The sequence below is a fragment of the Chiloscyllium punctatum genome, chromosome 25 (assembly GCF_047496795.1).
Source record: "Chiloscyllium punctatum isolate Juve2018m chromosome 25, sChiPun1.3, whole genome shotgun sequence".
NCBI classification, from domain to species: domain Eukaryota; kingdom Metazoa; phylum Chordata; class Chondrichthyes; order Orectolobiformes; family Hemiscylliidae; genus Chiloscyllium; species Chiloscyllium punctatum.
Window position 1 is genome coordinate 50,629,129 of NC_092763.1, and position 21,937 is coordinate 50,651,065.

The 21,937-nt window shown below is 39.6% G+C and overlaps 1 protein-coding gene across 1 annotated transcript in view; it reads right to left on the reverse strand.

Moving 5' to 3' along the window:
* msna (moesin a) overlaps positions 1–19,310 on the reverse strand; it is an 85,397-nt gene extending 66,087 nt beyond the window's left edge. Inside the window, exon 1 of the mRNA XM_072595264.1 lies at positions 19,019–19,310. Coding sequence (XP_072451365.1) covers positions 19,019–19,030 — 12 coding nt within the window. The 5' untranslated portion in view covers positions 19,031–19,310. The remainder of the gene's footprint in view (positions 1–19,018) is intronic.
* Positions 19,311–21,937: the final 2,627 nt, after the last annotated feature.

Below are 21,937 nucleotides of genomic sequence, written 5' to 3' on the forward strand. Positions count from 1 at the left end.
AATCAGGATTTCAGAAACAATGAGCTGAGACAGGGAATAGGACAGCAATACAAGAGAGATTGAATTAAATTGTGGATTATGGCGAGGACTGAGTTGAAGCTCATCCCAGGGTCAAATAGGATGATGTGGCAATTGTCCTATAGAAGATGAAAAGCAAAAAAAAGTTGTTGGAAGGGGAAAAACACACTTAGGAATGAAAGTCACATGAAGACAAAACAATAGAGTTTGGGGTGATCTTGATCTACAAAAAGATGCTGTTATTTGACTGGCAAAATATTGGAGGACAGTACATGACATACAACTTGAAAATTAACCATTGCCAATTGAGAAAAAAAATTAGGTTTGCCCTCAGGTGTCTTACTGCTGTGTAAATTTAAAATGCACAGATTATCTTTAAAGGACCAAGAAGTGAACCACAAATAGGCACCTGAAGGATGGGAGTTTATTAGTTGGAGTTCAGTCAAGGGAACGTCAAAGAAAATCAAAAAAGTATCACAAGAAGTGTTATGGGGATCAGGAATGGGTTGCTGCAGGGTTTTGTTCTCAAACTGCACTTTTGGAATTGAGCTTAGTTTTAGCTATCATCAACCCCAGTCTATTACTCCAAAGTAGAGGGGAGATGCTGGTAACAACTTGAAAATGAAGGAACACCACCCTTCAAAACCAACAGCCACATTAACTTTCCATAGTACAATTTTTTCTTCAACAATACTTGTGTTGAAGAAATTGAATGTGATCTGAACAGATTCATGGTGTCTGCTTCAATGATCTTCCTCTGTGGCTAACTACTGCCCAATTGGGCAAGTAGTCTTCTCACTTACTGACTTTCTAAATTTTGAGTATTAATATTTGAAGGCTTTACTAATGAAAAATCAGTTCAGTACATTAGTGACATCCAAGTTTTAAAAAAAAAAATTCATTTACTTTTAACCAGTTAGTTTCCAATTGAGGTAAGTGACTAACTTGGCTTCAGAGCTACCAGACTAGAGGGGTGGAGAGAAAAGTCCAACTACAATAAAACAGATAAGTTGAGTGTTTGAATGGATAAGCAGCCTGGTCTGGACAGCTTGTATGTTAGGTTACCAAAATAAATGGGGGTGGATATAGTATCTTCATTAGATTTAAAATTTCAAACATACTTCATTCACAAAATGCTCCAAAATCAGTTCTGCACCATCTTTGCAGAGAGAAAAGAAAAAACAAGACAAAAATGTAATTAAAGACCAAAAAGAACTGAACTGCAGATGCTGTAAATCAAAGTTGCTGGAAAAGCTCAGCAGGTCTAGCAACATCTTCCTTCCTTGGAAGAAGGGTCACCAGACCTGATAAGTTGAGATTCCTCCTCAGATATTGCCAGACATGCTGAGACTTTCTACAAACTTCTGATTTTGTAAAGACATTATAACTGACACTTGCTCAGCTTCTCCACAAAAAGTAGAGGAAAGAACAAAACATTTTTACTTATGACGAAACTACTCATTTTCATTTAGAGACACTGAAGGGTCTGACAACTGACCAGACCTCATCATACTTTGGCAGAGACCCTAGATGTTGTCCTGCTTCCTCCCTCACCCACCTCAGTTAAAGCAAAATGCTCCGACCATCTTAATGGAAGGCACTAGAGAGAATAAATCACTTATGTGCACAGAGACATGACTTCACTGAGAAACTGCTCTTCCAGAGAAGACAATGAACTTTGTAGTCATTTTACAGGGAGGAGCATCCAGATAAGGCAACATACATATTGATTGTAATGGCCACCCAATCAGCGAGTATCAACAGTAAAAAGCTTAAGCCATCTGCTGTTATACAATGTTCTTAACCTTGTTAACTGACTTCACAGTCAGATGTCCAGAATGGAACCAGACCCTTTGGTCCAACCCGTCCATGCCAACCAGATATCCCAACCCAATCTAATCCCACCTGCCAGCACCCAGCCCATACCCATCTAAATCCTTCCTATTCACATGAAGATCCATTTGGATCTTCAAGTGTTGCAATTGTACCAGCCTTCCTCTGGCAGCTCATTCCATACCTGTACCACCCTCTGAGAAAGTTGTCACCTTGCATACTGAAAGTTTCCAATATTATCAAATGTCTCTATATAACCAATGTTTTCCCACCTTGTTAACCCATTACCCTTGCCTCCAGCACCCCATTGTTGTTTTTATCTGATGTGAGTCACGTTCAGCTGAATCTTACCTCTTTCCCTACCTGCTCATACCTGATGCACACATTTTCAGATGCCTTGTAGTACTTCCCTCAGCATGTAGTCCTGCACCTTAGAATGCACCAGTCTGCAACCGTCAGGATCAACTCTTTACACTTGCAAACCAGCAAGTTTGGATAGACCAAAAAGAGTGATGGCCCTTCAGTTGCAGTCAAGCTTTGTCTTTATGGGCTGTCCCCCAGAATGTGCACACACAGCATAGAGTGCTGAGTCATGGAGCTGCTTGGGACAAAAGTCTTGACAAACTATTGCATCTCCCTCCAGACCTTTACAAAAAGCAAATTCTAGAAAGGAGATTGTGACAGTTTTTCATCACAGCTGCTTCAAAGGCAACATGTAGGGGTGCACTGAGACCAGGCACGCATGAAGAGCCTGACTGACCGTAGCCTTCTTGCTCCTAGCCAAGCTGTCTGGATGCTAGTTGCAAGTTTTGGACAATGACATCTTTGATGCAGTTTCTCAATGAACTATGCAATAGGATTAACCTTCTTTTCCTGCAGGTGTTGAAGATGCTATGTGTGACCATTTCCTGATGGACTGTTAGTCAAAAAGGTGTTTCTTCTTTGCAAATTTTTCCAAAGACAGGTGATATGGAATAGTCCTTGGAGTGTTCCATAGGCACTGATGCCAGACCCATCTTTTGCATCACTTTTTGCGAGACTGGCTGTGGCAAACATGATCACCTGCATTCAAGAAAAGGGTACAAGGACATTGTACAACAGTTTTTAAAAGCAACTAATTACTTGCTATTGGCAAAAAGTTTGAGAAACAAAAAAGTTGTGGGTGGGGTGGGGGAAGGGAGGTGGCGTGGTGGTAGCAACAGGAACTGGAGTTGTGAAACAGATCTTTTGGCAAATCACACTAGACAAATCCAATTGTATTTGCTACAAAAGCAAAGAAAGGTCATGAAGACAATGTAACACATTATCCAAGTGGAGAGGTGGTGAACCAAGAGCAATTCCACTTCAAAAAAGCAACATTTAACAGTGTGGCAAGGAACTCTAGCAAAGTAAGAGTTAGAATTGGAAATCACTTTGGTGATGTCATATATAAGAAAGGAACTTGGAGTTTCTAAAAATCTAAATCATGTGCTGTACAGAGGTTGACATCAGGAGTTGCTCAGGTAGAGCCCTAGGTTCAACCATTGTCAACTGCTTCAAGACCTCAAAATTACTCAAGATCAGATAACATTTAGTTTGGGGCGATAGTTATATTCGCCACTTTCTTTGCCTGACATCACAACTCAATATTCAAATGACACATGCATAACCAAATCCCTCAAACCATCCTTTGGGTTATTACCAGACACTGAAGTGGATCCACTTTGCAACATTACAGTGGCATGAACAAGTCATGAGGTTAGCAATTCTATGGTAATTCATTCACCACATACACACAATTAGACAGCTGACAATACTCTCCACATGCCTGGAAGAATGCTTTTCAACAATGCACAAGGAGTTCAACACCATGACAAAGCATCCATCAATTCAGCCAACATCACAATGAAAGCACTGTCTACCATATACAAAATGCACTGTACTAACTCACCAAAAGGCTCATTCAACATTCCCTTCCAAACCCAAGTGTCTTCTGTTTACCATCCATGCAGTAGACGGAAGACATGGGATCACCATGTACCATTTCCTCGCCAAGCTACCTTGACTTGGAATGACAATCACGTCAACTCTAGAACTTCCTTTCTACCAGCACTAAAGTTTAACTATACCTATGCTGAAGCAGAGCAATACATTCTCCTTCAAGAGGAATTATGGACAAGCAACACTGGGTATAAATATCACTAAAGCCCAAGATTTAAAAAGTGTTTTGCAAAATACCACGAAAAAAATGGTTAGCAAACTAAATGGAGATTTATTGAATTGTAAGGAACACCTTCAGCTTGGATAGAAAATTGGCTCAAGGTCACAAAACTGCTAGCAGTAAAATGGCTGTTTTCAAACTGGAGGAAGTACAGAGGTATTTCACCAAAAAGCCAGAATTAAGACATTTTCCCTCTCCCATTTATGAAATAATTCCATATTTTGGAATAGAATGTAAAATTTCAAAATTTGTTGATGCCACTCTAAATCTAGCAACAGCAAGGACGATAGCAGTTGACTGCAATTGTACAAATGTACTAACAATGTGCAAATGGAATTTTAGTAGCAAAGTGTGAAGTGACACATTTTAGTCAAAGTGATAGGGAGTGGCAACTTAGACCAAGTGGCACAGTTTCAAATACAGCTATATACAGGGACAGAGGAATCGGGTGGCTCACAAGGACTAAAGCATAAGAACTTGAAAAGGTTCAGAAGAGATTTAAGGATATTGCCAGAGTTGGAGGATTTGAGCTGTAGGGAGGGGTTGAATAGGTTGGGGCTGTTTACCCTGAAGCATCAGAAAGAGGGGTGACCTTACAGAGGTTTATAAAGTCATGAGGGGCATGGATAGGGTAAATAGAAGAGATCTTTTCCCTCGGGTGGACAGTCCAGACCAGAACTAGAGGGCATAGTTTACAATGAGTGGGAAGACTTTAAAGAAGGACACAAGGGGCAATATTTTCATGCAGAGGGTGGTGCATGTATGCATGCAGTGAGCTGCTAGAGGAAATGGTGGTGGCTAGTACAATTGCAACATTTAAAAGGCATCTGAATGAGTATATGAATAGGAAAGGTTTGGAGGGATATGGGGCAGGTGGGACTAGATTGGATTGGGATATCCAGTCAGCATGTAGGAGTTGGACCAAAGGGTCTGTTTCCATGCTGTACATCTTTGACCCTATGTAGGCCATGCAACATTGCATATACTGTGCCACTCAATAAGATCATGGCTGATCCATGAATGCTCATTTATTCCACAACCCTCCATTCCTTTACTGAAGGAAGAAAAATCTCCCTCGGCCCCGAATATATTCAATGGCAGAGTCTTGAAAGCCCGACAGTAAGGAATTGCATGGATTCAATACCCTCTAAAATAAATTCCTCCTTAGTTTTGCCCCGATGAATATGCCTTCAGTTCCCAAACTGAAGCAGAAACCACCTCCATCTATCCTAGCAAGCCCCCAAGAATCTGTTTCATCTAATTTGCCTCTAATTCTTCTCAACTCTAATGTTTCTTGTAACTCCTCTACAGTCTGGGCAAATATTTAATTTGGTGACTGAATGTAAAATTATGTCATGCAGTATTGAAGTCCAGCAATTTCGATGGGCGTCTGAAAGGAGAGAATCTTTAGTTTTAAATTAAATGGAAAGACCTGTCACTCATCCCAAGTTAACAATGAACACTGGTTAAAAATCTGCACTAGTTATTAACTTGCTAGTCAGCAATCAATCAATGCAAATATCTTGGCAAATGATCAAATCTATAAACTAGTGATTATGAGCCCAGGGCAGTGTCAACTCTTGGTTACAAGACATCATCCATTGTAACCATTGGATTTGCTTTTACCAAACATACAGTCACCATTGAAACAAGTCATAATTTTACAATTTAGTTAAAAGTAGATCAGTTTTCTCCTATGGATACCAGGAGCACACTGTTCATCACTCAAAATCCAATAAATGGATATTTCTTGATGGCAGTTAGGGATCCAACCCAAAAAAAGTGGACAATTGTCACAAAAATAACCATTATTTCTAATGAATAGAACCCTTTCCATAACAAAATCCCTCCATATCCAGAAATAAACTTTTTGAACTGCTTCAATGCCAATATCTTTCTTTTGATAAAGGGGAATAAAAACAGTTCACAGTATTCCAGGCATGATTCAATTAGTATCTTGCACAGCCTTAGCAAGACCATCCTACTTCCATACTCTGATTCTATTTCAATAGAGGTCAAAAGGAAACTATCACCTTCCTGATTACCCACTGAATTCTGATGCCAGTTTTGCTGTTCATGCACCAAAAACCAACCCAGTGTACTACAACCTTTATTTACAATAGATTTAGCTGTATCCTTCCTGCCAAGGAGCATAACCTCATTCCCAGCCCCCTCATGTATTCCATCTGATAGTGTATATAATTTCTACAACCTGGTTTACCAAGTGTGCAAAAACCTATCATTCTCATTACTTGCCTTCTAACCAGTTTGTCATTTGCAAACTTCACATCTTAGACTTTACATAAAAAAATCCAGCTATTCACTTCAAAAACAGGCAAGTTATGCTGAATCTTTAAAGCCCAACCAGAGCATCTTGTTCAGTTATTGTCAATACGTTGTTGGGAAGATTGTAAAAAAGGTTCTGGAGTATGGACAAGATAGAAAATCAATAGCTCCAAGGATAAGGGATCTAAACCTCAAAAGGAAGGTTACTTGGAGAAACTGAGGGTGCTCTCCTTGGATGTGGATAATTTGATAGATGCATAAAAGATAAAATGGACAAAGCAAAACTGATTGCTTTGGGGGGGGGGGGGGGGGGGGGAGGAGAATCAGATTCAGGTAAATAGAGTTACTGGACTTCAAACTGTGAATTCTGCTTTCCTACTCAGATCTGCCAGGCCTTCTAAGTTTCTCCAGCAAGTTCTGTTCCTAAAAATCAGATTTAGTATTTGGAACAAGATGATTTTTAACAAAAAAAAAGTTAGGCACCATGTCATTACCCTACAAAAAGTTAGTGGTTGCAGAGAGACATTTTTTTGAAGGCAACTGGATGGACATTAAAAAAGGGAAATAAATTAATTGGCTTATGAGAATACAGCAGAGAAATCAAACTAATTGGATTATTGTGCAGGGAGCTGGAATGTGCTCCACGATCTCTGTACAAGTTACTGATTTGTTACATCTTGTATGTTTCCTAAGTATACTCACTCTGCTGAGACTATGGTTATATTGACCATAACAGGATTGGGGCCAGCTGTAATTCACTTGCAGTTAGAGTTGCTGATACACAACACTTAAGAATGGTCACTTGGAAGATAAAACATACTCAAACATGTACACACAGGAACATATCTTGAGCAACTGGGCAATCTTGTGATTACATACTATCTGGCCTGGTTAATTAAATATGATTGAGATGCCAATGTTGGACTGGGGTGTACAAAAATTTAAAAATCACAACACCAGGTTATAGTCCAACAGGTTTAATTGGAGGCACTAGCTTTCAGAGTGCTGCTCCTTCATCAGGTGGTTGTGGCATACACAGTGGTAAGACAGACAGTAATATAATCTCATTCAAGCTGAGGCAAACAGTACGGTCACTTTTCCAAACAAAAAGTATCAAGTTACATGGAGAACAAAATTGATCATCTCTAATTCACAGGCTTTAAAAAAGTCAAATATACTATAATTTACTTTGTAATCTACTCTTCAGCGTGGTTCCCAGAGCTCGATTTTAATGATGAGCAAAGTTTTGAATGTTTGCACATACTTGTGCAATAATGCCAATTCATCCTCAATGTTACACCTGTGGAAGATTTGTAGCAATCATTACTTAGATTATGCAATAGCACCAAGTACTCCTACATAGTCCCTATCTGGAAATGGAGAAGCACTTCATTCAGCTGGACAGGAAAAAAGGAAAGCCACAATATTGTTGCATCATTAGTACAACCAAATACAGCTTCACGTTCCACATATTTTGAATTGGAATTGAAATTTACTTTACCCACAAGTCACTGAAATTCAAGCAAATTTTTGTATGCAAGATGTTGTTTCTACCAGACCAATAAACTATTTAAAATATCATACTGGCTGGTTTCCCCCACCCCAGTTTAAATAACAAAAATCAGAATTACTACATTTTGCAAGTTTGCTGCTTAGCCACTCCGGCTGTAAAACAAACATTTGTGTTTGAAGTACTTAGGACCCACCACATACATCTAATCTCAATTGCAAATGCTGCATTTGCTCATGCTGAGTCATCCAGTTGTACTGTGAGCTAGACAGGAAGTAGTGAGTGTTCAGGATGTCCACACAATACAGGCCACAACTAAAAAAACCATGAGAATTTTTTAAGGTTACCAAGCATGGTTAGAGCAGGACAGCAAAAAGGAACAAAGCAAGGATGGAGTGTGTGCTCATAATGAGTAAAATTTGATTTTTTAATGACAGATCAATTATTTTTCCTTTACCCAACAGGGGGAAAAAAATAGGGTAAATGCAAAGAAAGGATGTGCACTTTCCTAAAGCAGATACAATACCAAACAAAAAGGCTTTTCTTCAGACACTCCATCCTCCTTATTCACTGGTAGCAGCTAACAAATGGATCCTCCTCATTCCCCCAACTGCTTTAGGCTGGATGTAAAATAGTCTACTTACTGCTGTGGTAACTCAAGATATAAAATGGGAGAAAACAGGATGTCAAAAATTGGATGCAAAATACAGTATTTTCATTTTAGTGTAAAGGGCAGATCACTTATTTTAGTGAGCAATTAAGATGTAACAATACCCTTTACCCCTTTGTTGCAGCTAAAATTACAAGACCAGTGTTTTTTCTGTTGATTACCAAAACATGGATCATACAGCCATCTGTGGTTTGAAGGTTCACACTTCCTAAAGTTTTGCCTTTAAAAGGTCTCTAGAGATTCATGTTTGAAATTCAACCACATCAACTCAACCCATTTCATGAATTAAATATTGATGTACTTACTACATGCCCCACTTTATCTGAAGCTAGTGATTGTAAAGCTCCTATATAAAACAGTTAATAGAATCACCAACTCCCTACAGCGTGCATGTGACCCATTTGGTCAAATTGAATTTGGTGGATGGAAGACAGAATACAGGATCCATAGAGTGCAGGAATACTTTGGTCTGAAGCAAACAAAGTTTTATAGCAGGTTTGGGGACTCAACAGTCTGAGATGCAGAGGAAATTAGATCAGTAATTTTGCTGTGGTTCAAACAAATATGGAAGTTGCGGACAGTCCTATTAACCTCAGGAGTGTCCTCTGGCCCAAATTCTGCAGCATTGGAAGTAGAATTGAAAACATTGTTAACCAAATTTTCAATGCCCCAAAAAAAAGATAAGTTATAACTCGCATTTTAAAAGGGTAATGTACAAAAGTGCTTTCTTTTAAGAGAGTCTTAAAGCTACTATAAAAAAGTTGTTTCAGCATACAGATTAAAAATGAACACCTTGCCAACTCAGACCATTTTGGGAAACTTGCACATTTTATATACACCACCTTTTTAAATACATAAGTTATTTGCAGCTGCATTCCACAATAGCATGTTCTAGAGGGAGGGAAAACATTTTTTCCAAAAATGTGCCATCGAAAGGCAACATTAATGTCATCTTTGCATCACAAAATATTCTTGTAAACATTATGGCATCCATGGTCATTAATATGCAAGTTTATACCAAGCATCAGTTCAAAGATTAACATTTTATCTTAAAGATACTTCATATGTTGCTTCTTATTTCTGCAAAGGAATCTTCAAATCCTAACAAATAGCCAAACAATTGATAAATTCACAAGTCAACACTCAGACTTACTCATTGTGACAAATATCCTGTATTGTTCCCTCTAAGCAGCTGTCACAAACCTTTTTTAAAAAACAAAACACACTGTCCTTCGCCTGCTCTCTCACTAACTCTAGCCACAATCTTGGGAATATGCTCTTGGGTCAGTACAACACCCACGTTAACATCTCAATCCTAATTAAGAATTCCACGCAACTTCAATTTAATCTCATCAGGTCAAACCACAACACTACAACTGAAAATTCATACCACAATGCTAAAAAGCAACAGTAAATCTTCAGTCAATTAAAAATGACAAGTTAATACAATGACACTTTATAGCTACCACCAGCCCCAAAGGAAATCATTGCAGATTGAATACATTTGCTCACTACATAGTTGTCCTGTTCGGACTAGTGAAGCAGATAGAAGGTGCAAGTCCATTTGGACACCAAATAGAAACAAGGCAGCTTGATGGTTAGAGACAGGAACTTGGGTTCAATTCCAGTATTAGGGGACTGCTGGGGGTGGGAGGAGGAGTTTGCATGCTGTGTCTGAATGGGTTTCTGCTGGACACTTTGGTATCCCCAAGATTTGTACTCTAGTTTTCTTCACTCATCTGTGGAGAGGTTGGCCTAGTGGTATTATCACCAGACAGACTGAGTCCTGACACCCAGGTAATATTCTGAACCCCACCACAGCAGATGGTGGAATTTGTATTCAACAACAACCTGGAAGAGTCTAGTGGCCATGAAACTGTTGATTTTTTAAAAAATGATCAGCTCAATATTGCTTTTTAAAAGAAAAGAGGGAAGGAAGCTGCCATCCTTACTGCCCTGGCCTACATGTGACTCCAGACCCATAGCATAGCAATGTGGTTCACTCTTAACTGCCCTCTGGGAAATAGTGCTGGCTGAGTCAGCAATGCCCACGTTATATGAATGAATAGAAATGAAAAGTGATTTTGACTACTTCAGCAGCCCAGATGTTCATGACTCTCCAGTGTAGAGTCATGTCTTCAGTTGACTAGGCCCCATGCATTCCAGAATTCCCTCCTTTTAGATTCCTTGCCTTTCTACTGAAGGTTCTTCAGTGAATTCTAATCAACATCTTTATAAAATCTTTGTTCAAGTTTTTGACCATTTGTACAATTATTGCCTTAGATGGCTGTATAAGGTTTGCTTCATAACACTGCTGCAAAGTACCTTGAAGCATTTTTAAAGTCAAACACACTATAAAAACACAAGTTAGTGTCCTACAGAGATGACTATTCTCCTAAATAAGTCAGAGGCAATAAGATAGATATTCATAGTGCTTGGCTGCTCAATTGTTTTGTTCAAACAGTCGTCATGAAGGAACAGAAAATGTATCCATTTACTCCCTTCACTTTTCAACCAGCCTCATTATAGAAAATTGTTGAAACATTAATATTTGCAGTATCATTGTTTGAAATGTTTTGTTCTAAGAGAACAGTACAGTCTCAATTGTACATATGGAACACAAAACTTAGTTATTCTTTTCAACTACTGCAACAACCCCCTGCCACAACTTGTTCAGTGGGTTCTATATTTAGCACGTAAACGATAAGTTTGTGTCTGTGGCACACCCAGATGTAGCAATCCAGTTTTTAAAACAGTGTTTCAAACCATGACTTGGTTGGAACAGCTGAATAATCCATTTTAAAAGAGATTTTTCTCTTTCTCCACATTTTGTTCCTGGAAGTTTGACTCCTTTATCTGGTTTTCTCAGAATCACAAGGTGCCACTCTGAATCTTTGAGCCTAGACTGCTGAAGCCCTCAATTTTTAACTCCTGTAGGGTGCATAGGGAAGGTAATTGTGGTGACATGGTTGGACTCCTTACCTCTGGGCCAGAAAGTCTGGTTCACATCTACCTGCCCTGGAAGTGGTCAAAAACAAGCAAATTAAAATACTGGGCCTGTGGTGTCACCAGGCATTCCCTTCTTACCAGGAAAGAGTTACAATCCAAGTGCTGCCTCAGTTTGATATTACGTCTGATTGAAATTAGCTTGCTCAAAAGCTGGGTATCAAACCAGATTATTTCACAATTCAGTAAGAGACTGTTTTTGTAGAAAAAAAGGTTGGAAAGAGAAATCCTGAACCCAATTAGGTTTCAAAAACGCTAAAAATAGAATTGACTAATTGGTAATAGAGGACAGTGATATTGCTTGCATGGGTGGTGCACAGCCTTAAACATAGGTGTTTTCTTTAGAGTATAACGTAAGAAGTCAAAGAACAAAAGTTTGATTTGTTTCCTTGGAACTTTGCAGATTGCAAAGTTTCAGTTAATCACTATATTTCAGTGTAGTGGATCAATAATACATTGTGCCATCCTATTCTATAGGCCTGCTTAATAGAAAAAAATCTTTTCTTGCAGACAGGAAACTATTTTCACAGGTGTGAAACAAAAATGCCTTTATGCTGTCCTCATTAGCTTTCTTCACTAATTTTGGTTTTCTGCTTTTAATGAGTATAAAATAGAAAATATGGTGCTTTCCTGTGAAAGATACTTCAAATTAATCTTGACAGCCTGCCAGTTGATTTTGGTAACATTCTGGTACAGAATCTCTTGTTTGATGTTGTTTTCTGTCAAGAAAATGTTCTATTTTGCATTGCTTTTTGCTTTAGCTGTTTTACAAAAATTTCCACAGCAACATCTACTTAGCTGCTTGGCAACATCTTCAGTGTCAACTTATCCCAATGTGGATTTCAAATATTTCAAACTGTATTTCCAAATACAAAAATTCTACCCTTTGGCATTTTGATTCCACTCAGTATTGATACCTTATAGATATTCAGAACTCCTCAAACATCTGTCCTTGCTGCATTCTAAGAGGCACTTTCAACATGTGTCACCACATGTCAACTTGACTTTTACCTTAAGCAACATTCACTGTCTCAACTGTCCACTACAGAAGGGATTTTATCCTTTGCTGCATTTCTAGCTTTAAAAGTATTTTTTTTAATAAAAAGCTGTTTTGAAAGATCAGGATCACAGGCTAAAGTGTTTTTTATTCCCCCATGGGATGTAAACATCACTTGCTAGGCCACTCATTGTCCTGAGGGCATTCAAGAGTCAGCCATGTTATGCTGGACTTGCAGTCACAGACCAAAAGTCTGCTGTTACCAGACTTTCCTCAAGATGAGTTTTGATGGCACTCAGTGATTATATGGTTACTATGACTAGAGACTTTTTCTTCTGGAGTGTCATCAAGTTCACACTTCACCATCTGCCACAGTGTGATTTTGAAATTATGTCCTCAGAATTAGGCAAGGGCTCTGGATCACTAGTTCTATGACATTAACATCATGCCACCAGCACACTTCTGAATTCTTCCTTCCCTCCAACCACTTAAAAAAAATCTTCCCAATTGCTCCATGTTCATTATGATTTGACTTTCAGACCTGCCTTAATTCCCTTATGATTTTTGGGCTCAGTATTTTGTTCAGCAGCACTCCTGTCAGTGTTTGACCTGAAACGTTTACATCATCCCAGTCAGTGGAATTGGTGACTTTATTGGTTTGTTACTGATCTGTGTTTAGAGGATGTATACCAATTCACACTTCCACCACTCCCCTCCCCCACCCAAACCATGACTTTATTATTGAACATCCAAGTTACCATTTAGGTTTTGACTAACATCTTGTCTGAAGATCCTCCCACCTCATCTCTCTCATGTCTGTCTCAATTCCACACCTCCCTCAAAATTGCTCCTCATACCAGAGCAGTTGAGTGAGTCTTCTCACCAACTTAGCCACACACACCCACCCCCAGGGGTACAGAGACTAATTATAACATTCCTGCCACCATACCTGCATGCACAAAGCAGGTTTGCTCATTCAACATTATGCAATTGCCTTTAAGCCAAAGCGCTTCAACCTGGGGACTCCTCTATATCCTCTCCAGTGCAATCACATCTTTCCATAGTTTGGTGAGCAGAACGACACACGATAATCCAACTGTGGCCTAACCAAAATTCTGTTGATCTCAGACAACCTACCTGCTCTTTCCTTAATCTCTTAAAAGAGGTGTTCCATATTCTACCTTCACTAGCCTATTAACTGACTTGCCACCTTCAGGCATCAAGCATCCCAAGATCCCAGTGTTCCTCTGCGCACAGTGTGTCCTACCATTAATTGAAACAAGGAACAAGATGGCAACAAGGGGTGGCACGGTGGCTCAGTGGTTAGCACTGCTGCCTCACAGCACCAGGGTCCCAGGTTCAATTCCAGCCTCAGGTGACTGTGTGGAGTTCTGCAGGTCAGGTGAATTGGCCACACTAAATTGCCCATAGTGTTAGGTGCATTAGTCAGTCAGAGGGAAATGGGTCTGGGTGGGTTACTCTTTGGAGGGTTGGTGTGGACTTGTTGGGCCAAAGTGCCTGTTTCCACACTGTAGGGAATCTAATCCAATCAAAGAGTAAAACAAAAAGCCTATTCAAAGTAGATCACCTCAAAATTTCCAGGTTAACTACTGTAACCCCTGCCCAACTCATCCATAACCTGTCTGCAACTCAAGATCATTTTCCCACTATTAGTCTGTCAGTCACACTAAAGGACCAGCACCGATCCTTGTGATACACCAGCCTCTGCTTTCTACCACAGCTTTCTCTTACAACTCAGCCAATTCTGGATCCATGCCTCAAGTAAAATCAGTATTTTAATTTGAGTTGAGTTATTGCAGATTTGTTGGGATTACAAGGACAAGTGACAACTTTTGTTGGCATACTGGTTGTTTTGATATTGGGTAAAATTAACCAGAACTTAGAGGCATGTGTAGCAGATGCAGAAAGCTATAGTGTAATGCGTTTGTGACTAGTTATAATAATTCTGAAACACAGCCATTTTGCCTGGGAGACTTTTGAAATTTGTGGTTTTGCTACTATTTTGATTCACCATGGAAGGACTTTTCTGAAATACATCTTCAAGCCTTGCTGTTCATTTTACCAAGAAAATCTAAGTAACTTGTAATCTGTTAACTTGAAACATATTCAAAGTACACTGACTTAATGAATTAATACATTTTCAGATGTGTTTATGACTTTACCTTAAAATTAACAAAAACATACAAGAGTGCACCTTAAATTGGACAAAGTAATGGATGCTGGAAAGCACAGCAGGTTAGGCAGCATCTGAGCAGCAGGAGAATTGACATTTTGGGCACAAGCCCTTCATCAGGAAGGACCCGAAATGTCAATTCTCCTGCTCCTCGGATGCTGCTTGACCTGCTGCACTTTCCCAGCAACACCCTTCACTGATCTCCAGTCCTCACTTTCTCAAAAAAGTAGTGGATGCATTTTACTCTCCCTCTGCTATACCAGTTCCTTTTGTGACTTGTATCCTATTCTGTAGTGTACATAAATAGAAGGTTTGATTTGAGATTTAAGGGAGAGAAAAAAAAAAGGTGTATGAGTGTAATATTTGCCCATCCTCTGAACACATGAATGCCATTTCAACTTCTAAAATGTTAAGCTTGCAAGGCAGGTGGAAATCAGCAAACTGCTTTGACATGCCAATGCTAAGTTGCAGGGTATTTGCTGCTCTACTTCCTTACTAAATGTTTAGTTTTGATCTGTCCAACTAAGAGTCCCATTTCATTTTCTTTAAAGTTTAGATTTATTAATACTCACATGACAACAACGTGGAACAAGATGGATGCAGGTATAGGAATTCTCAGCAAATTAAAAAAAAAACGAGCTGGGGATTTAAAGATTCCACATGATGAAAGCGATTGAGAAAAGACTAAGCTCTTCACCATTCAAAAAGACCCTGTTTTCAGGTACAAGGATTCAGTATTGGAAAGGAAGAAATTAGGAACTTGTATTGCACTTTTTCATCATGTTTTGTATTTAGGAAATTCAAATTGTACCTCTGAAGATATGGCAAATGGCAGCTATTTACATTAGTATTCTAAGAATACCAAATGAACCAAACATTCAATTGATCTATTTTTCAGTTGAGAAATCAGGAAATTCCATCCTTTTGTCTATGGAGTCTAAAAAGGAATCTAGTTTGCACTACCTTTCAGAAGGAATTTAATGTTAATTTTTAGGGCACTGAAATTTCCATGTATAGGTTTGAAATATGGGTGGAACCAGTTATTTACTGACTGTTCTTTGTTCTAAAGGCAATGACTGAAAGTGGTCAAGACTAACTTTATTCATGGTTCTAGGTTCTCAAAAGTGAAGTGGATAATCTTGAGAAAATTTGCAGGACAATAAGGAAAGGATGGGAGAAGAGTGTTAGTCATGTTATTAGCCAGCTAGCAGAGACATGGGTGTAGGGCCAAATGCACCCTCCCTTCATCCCCCATGATGTAGTCATTCCATGACTGAGGATGCTATCATGGAGTTAAGATTACATTAGTGACCTTGAAAGATGCAGAAGTCTCTTTGCTTTTAGAAGTCATCTAGTCATATTCATAGGATTTGTGCAGTGCAGAAACAGACCCTTCAGTCCATGCCAAACAATCCCAAACTAAACTAGTGCTATGTGCCTGCTTTTGGCCCATATCCCCTCAAAACCTTTTCTATTCATGTCCTTCTGTCTTAAAAACACTAACGTGCCTGCATTCTAATTTTTTTTCCTAGTTCTAAGTTTGCCTCTCTTGACAAATCTCCATGTAACTGGAAGTAAATTGGGTCTAAGATTGGTCTTGGTAATGTAAAGCAAAAGGAGTCCAAACTTGGCTGAATAATGTTATGATTCAGTATAGAAATACCAGAGGGCAAATGGCTAGACTAAGTCAAAACAGCAGCCTGTGATTTTTATCCTATTTCAAAATCCCTGTAGTGCAAATAGAGGCCAAATGTCCGAGTATGCACCAACCCTCTGAAGACCATCCCACCCAGATCCAGCTCGCCACCCTATCCACATAACCCTACATTTACCTGACATCCACCTAACCTGCACATCCCACTATGGGGCAATTCAGCATGGCCGAGTGACAGAGGGTGGCCTTGGAAAATAATCAAAATTTTAATGACATTAAAAACAACACGCATCTGTCAGTAACAGGAACTTCCATGAGATAGAACAAACAAACAGTTTAACATGGCACAAAATAAAACATTTGAGGTTAATTGGAGGGCGTTAGGAACATCCACCTAGTACCAACGGTGCAGGGTGTGGAGTCGTGTGTGCGCGCGATTAAGGTCGCCTTCAACAGTTAAAAAAGGAAGAATGGAATTGGTAGCTAAATAGTTTTGTTAAGACAATGGCTCTTTTCTCATTCAGTACTCAATATTGGACAAACAGCCCAAGCTTAGCATTAGAGAAGTCCAGAGAAAAAGTGATGCTGTAGAGCTGTTTTGTCCCCCCATTATACCACAGGCAGCAAATGGAAGAGAACTCAAAAAAAGGTGGGGGATGGGCAGTGTAGAGAACCAGCAGTCGTGGTGCAAGTATGGAGGAAAAGTCATTAAAAGAGGATATTTGATTACTATGGCCTGGTTTCACCTCAACTAGAGGGGAAGGTTGCTGTCAACCAAAGGCTGCAAACAGATAAAGGGATATTTTATTTTTGTTCATGGAGGTAATTTGTGATAGAATAGAAAGCAACTGTTGAAGCAAAGAAGAATTTTCCAGAAAGGTGGCCCTTTTCCAGGAGCAGGGGTGTATTTTGCATTAAAAAGAAATTGAGACACCCATTGTGTTATCAAAAGTATAAGATCATTCATATGAAACAAAAATCAGGACTGGTGTTCAAGTGTAATAACAATTGCTAAAAATTGCCGAGTTTCAACTAAACAACAGTGCAGGCTACTCATGAGTCAACATTACAGAACAAATTTGTATCTTCCTCTGAAGACTCATTCTCTAAATGTACTATCCTAGTTTGGTACTGAGCCAGTTCCATCCTTACATGTGTTACATTAGCTAATTTTAGCCATTGGCAATGCCTACAGACACTCAACATCAAGGCTACACAAGAAATGACCCTTGGGCGAGGCCCTAGACATCATTATCCATGAAACTACACCCAGTGAGCAACAGCACACTGTCAAAAAGGAAATTCAACAACATTAAAATGATACTTGAAAATAATGTGAGATTATGAATGTAACCCTGATGTCAGGGATAACAATCCCAAACCTCAGACCAGCCAGTTTTTAAAATACAATTGTTCTGCAGCTTTATTACCTTTCAAGGTTGGGGTGAAGGGACGGTTCCTAGCATATTGCTTTCAAGTATTTGATTATAAGCACGAAGACGAAAAAATTAGTCATGCGAATTCGTAACTATGTAACGACTGTTTCTTGCCACTATTTTTAAAAATTATAACAAACATTTAAGTTTTGAAATACGAACTTCGCGTTCCATTCCCCACCCAGTGAAAATGCACGAGAATTTTAATTGAAAAAAATTGAAGCCGTGGTGACTATTTACACCTATAATTGAAAGTGACGCCTGATAATTTGCTTGCATTACTTAGTGTTAACTTTTACGTCCTTTACCTTATTTAGTAGGAAATTGAAAAAAGGTTCACAAAAAAAAAGCACAATTCAAAAATGGATTCTGAGTGGGTGGCTCATGAGAGATTGCCTTGCTGCATTAAAGCGGGACTTGACTAAACTAACTTGTCGAGGGTGGGGAGGCAAGCATGGGTGAATGATTAAGTGGAGCTAAACTCTGATAAAACAGGCCATTGTCCTCAAGCTGCAGCCTTACGCGCCAACAGCAGCTAAACTGCCAAATAAGGTTTCTTCCATTACCCTCTACACTACTTTTAGGAAAGAATCCCATACATGACGCATTGCAGGAAGCTTTGAGTCATTTTAGTTCCGTTAGAAATTGGACAACGTCCAAATATCAAAATAATTAAAAATTACAAATACATTTACAAACAAAACTGGTCGCCCTTGACAAGAGCGTGTAAAGTAAGTGGGGGGCGGGGGGGGTAAGTGAGCTTGATCCGATGCAAAATAGTAAGCGCTACCAAAGTCAGTTTCGTTTCCAAATTGTCAAGTTGTGACAGAGTTTAGAAAAACTCATTACAAAGTAACAGCAGTTCGCTATTTGAAAGGCAGTCTGCGATTGGCAGTGAGCCCAGCCATTCACCGTATCTACTACCGATTCCAAAGCACATCGCAGGGAGAACAGAAGCTGGCAAGCTGGTGTGCTGCTTGCACTCAGTCTACTTTCAAGCCCATCTCCGTGGTCAAGAGGGGGTAGCTACAACGGAAACTGAAGCTTCAATACAGTAGCTGAGGAAAGGGGGACGGGAAAACGACAGACGAAACTTGCAATAAAACCCGTGAAATAAAAGCTCAAAAGACTAGTTTTTTTCCTTAAGAAAAATATCCAATTGCACAGGAATTCATGTAAATCAAATAACAATTTGATATTGTTTAGCTACTTACCGTTTTCGGCATCTTTCTTTCTTGTAAACTTCCTCCACTTGCAACTGAAACTTCGCTCAAACGACTAAATTGTTCTCTCAACAAACCGCAGCGTTCTGTTTTAAAACCAGACTCTTCTGCTGCCCATCAGTTTCTGGTCGCTTCCCTGCGATTCCGATCTATTACGCCTTCTTCAAAGCAAATGAGCCTTAAACTATTCAAAACGCACGTTAACTGTCTGCACTTGTATTTAATATCGAGCCACAATCCCCAACTTCCTGCTAACGGAACTCGAATGTCTGAATCTGACACCACACCCAGGAAAACGTTCACATTTTAAGTGATGAGGAAATAGACCCCGCCTCGCAACGTTGAAGTTGGCTTCTGGGTTACGACTGATTTTTTTTGTGCAAAAGTAGACGAAGTACATATAGATATTTTCTTATATTTATTTTTTATATAACTTTAGGAAGTGTTGGCCTTAAAGAGACACGAAAGTGGTGATTCAAGTTCAGTTAACACGTTAATGAGGAACTGGAAGTTATTTATTGAGAAGTGGGATGTGACTTCTCAAAAAAAATCAATGACACTTTATCAGTGAATTAGAGAGGAACTTAATGTTGGGTGTTAGCAGTGAGTACGATAAAATGACCGTACATGAACTACAGATGGATCAAGCTGAACAGAATGAATGGCCTTTGCTCTTTGTGGATGTCTTTTACAAATGTTTGCAAAGGAGACCTTGGAGTGCAGGTTCATAGCTCCTTGAAAGTAGATTTGCAGATATATAGGTATAGTGAAGAAGGTGTTTGGTATGCTTTCTTTTACTGGTGAGGGTACTGAGTAAAGAAGCTGGGAGGTCATGTTGTGGCCGTCCAGGACGTTGGTTAGGCCACTTTTGGAATATTTCATGCAGCTCTGGACTCCATCCTATCGGAAGGATGTTGTGAAACTTGAAAGGGTTCAGAAAAGATTGACAAGGATGTTGCCAGGGTTGGAGGATTTGAGCTATAAGGAGAGGCAGAATATGCTGGGGCTGTTTTCCCTGGAGCGTCAGAGGCTGAGGGGTGACCTTTATAGAGGTTTATAAAATTATGAGGGGCATGGATAGGATAAATAGACAAAGTCTTTTCCCCGGAGTGGGGGATTCCAAAACTAGAGGGCATAGGTTTAGGGTGAGAGGGGAAAGATATAAAAGAGACCTAAGGGGCAACGTTTTTCATGCAGAAGGTTGTGTGTGTATGGGATGAGCTGCCAGACGAAATGGTGGAGGCTGGCATTTAAAAGGCACCTGGATGGGTATATGAATGGGAAGGGCTTAGAGGGATATGGGCCACGTGCTGGTAAATGGAACTAGATCATGTTAGGATATCTGGTCCACATGGATGAGTTGTACTGTACATCTCTATGATTCTATTTCCAAGAAACAGCCAGCATGAGCTGAATAGCCTCCTTCTGTCACTTGCAGTGTGTCCACTTGAAGTTCTGCTCTTCTCTGAATGGATTTCCATTTATATCCAAAAACTTCTTCACCTTCATTTCTTCCTATTTCCCTCCTAGTGTTTCATAATATGTTAAAGCTCTCTGTCACATCCTCAGGAACTGTTTCCAGCTCTGATTTACATGGATTCCAATTGAAGGCCATCCTTAATGTTTTGAATTGACCCAGAATTACAGGTATCACAAAGATCTAAATGCTCCCTGACTGTCAGCTCCCACCACATCCTGAGATCCACACTCAATGCCATGCACCACCATGTGTGACCGCTGTCTCCATCAACTCATGCAATCTCACAATTGTTGTGGATCCTAGTTCCATTTCATGCCTTATCTCGTTCAATACCTTGACAAAAACCTTTTTCTTTCAAGTGTCAAGGCAATCGTTCGAATAAAAGAGTCATTGGACTTAAAAGGTTTCTCGGCCAACAGATGCTACCAGACTTGCTGAATTTCTTAAGCATTTTCTGTTTGTATTTTTGATCGCCAGCACTTCCAGTATTTTGTTTTTGTTTGTGTTCACTGGATCTATGCCATATAAACTTTGGTGAACAGCATGTTAATGTTGGTATTGTGTTAAGGTATTCAGTTGCCAAACACATCCATTGTAGAATAACTTAAATTTTGATTACTAATTATTCTACTGGCATTTTGTATGGTACCATCTCTGAACTCATCTTGTGTATGAGATCCACCTCTCAACTAAACGATTGATTGCCAAAGCTTTCTAGTTTTTGAATAAGCTGATAAAGTTTCCCTCTGCTTAGGTATCATTCCTCTCCTTCAAGTCACCATTAACACCTCTCACCTCAAAATTCAACTCTTTACCTCTCTATCCTTCCAACCTTTCACCTCATTTCCAACCTCCATTTCCTGTCCAAAGACCTCAAACATGTTGCCTCCCAAATGCAACCCAAGTTTATTTTGGCATTCCTTGTTTGAATCCCTTCTATCATACTTCTGTCTCTGACATCATACCAAAGCACCATGTTATGGATCAGACCCCCTCAAAACATTTCAAGAAACTAGCCCAGGCCCTAACTTTTCCAGTTGTTTTAAGCAGGTGTAAATTGGATATTCCAGGAGTGATATAGCTGGCCCAACCACTCAGTTTTAAACAAAATAGAATTTATTTACAGACTTCTGAATGAAACATGAACAAAACAGAACCAAATTTAGATTGAATTAACCTATTTGACAACCCAATCAACTTAATGATTAGATTACTTACAGTGTGGAAACAGGCCCTTCGGCCCAACAAGTCCACACCGCCCCGCCGAAGCGTAACCCACCCATACCCCTACATCTACATTTACCCCTTACCTAACACTATGGGCAATTTAGCATGGCCAATTCACCTGGCCTGCACATCTTTGGACTGTGGGAGGAAACCGGAGCACCCGGAGGAAACCCACGCAGACACGGGGAGAACGTGCAAACTCC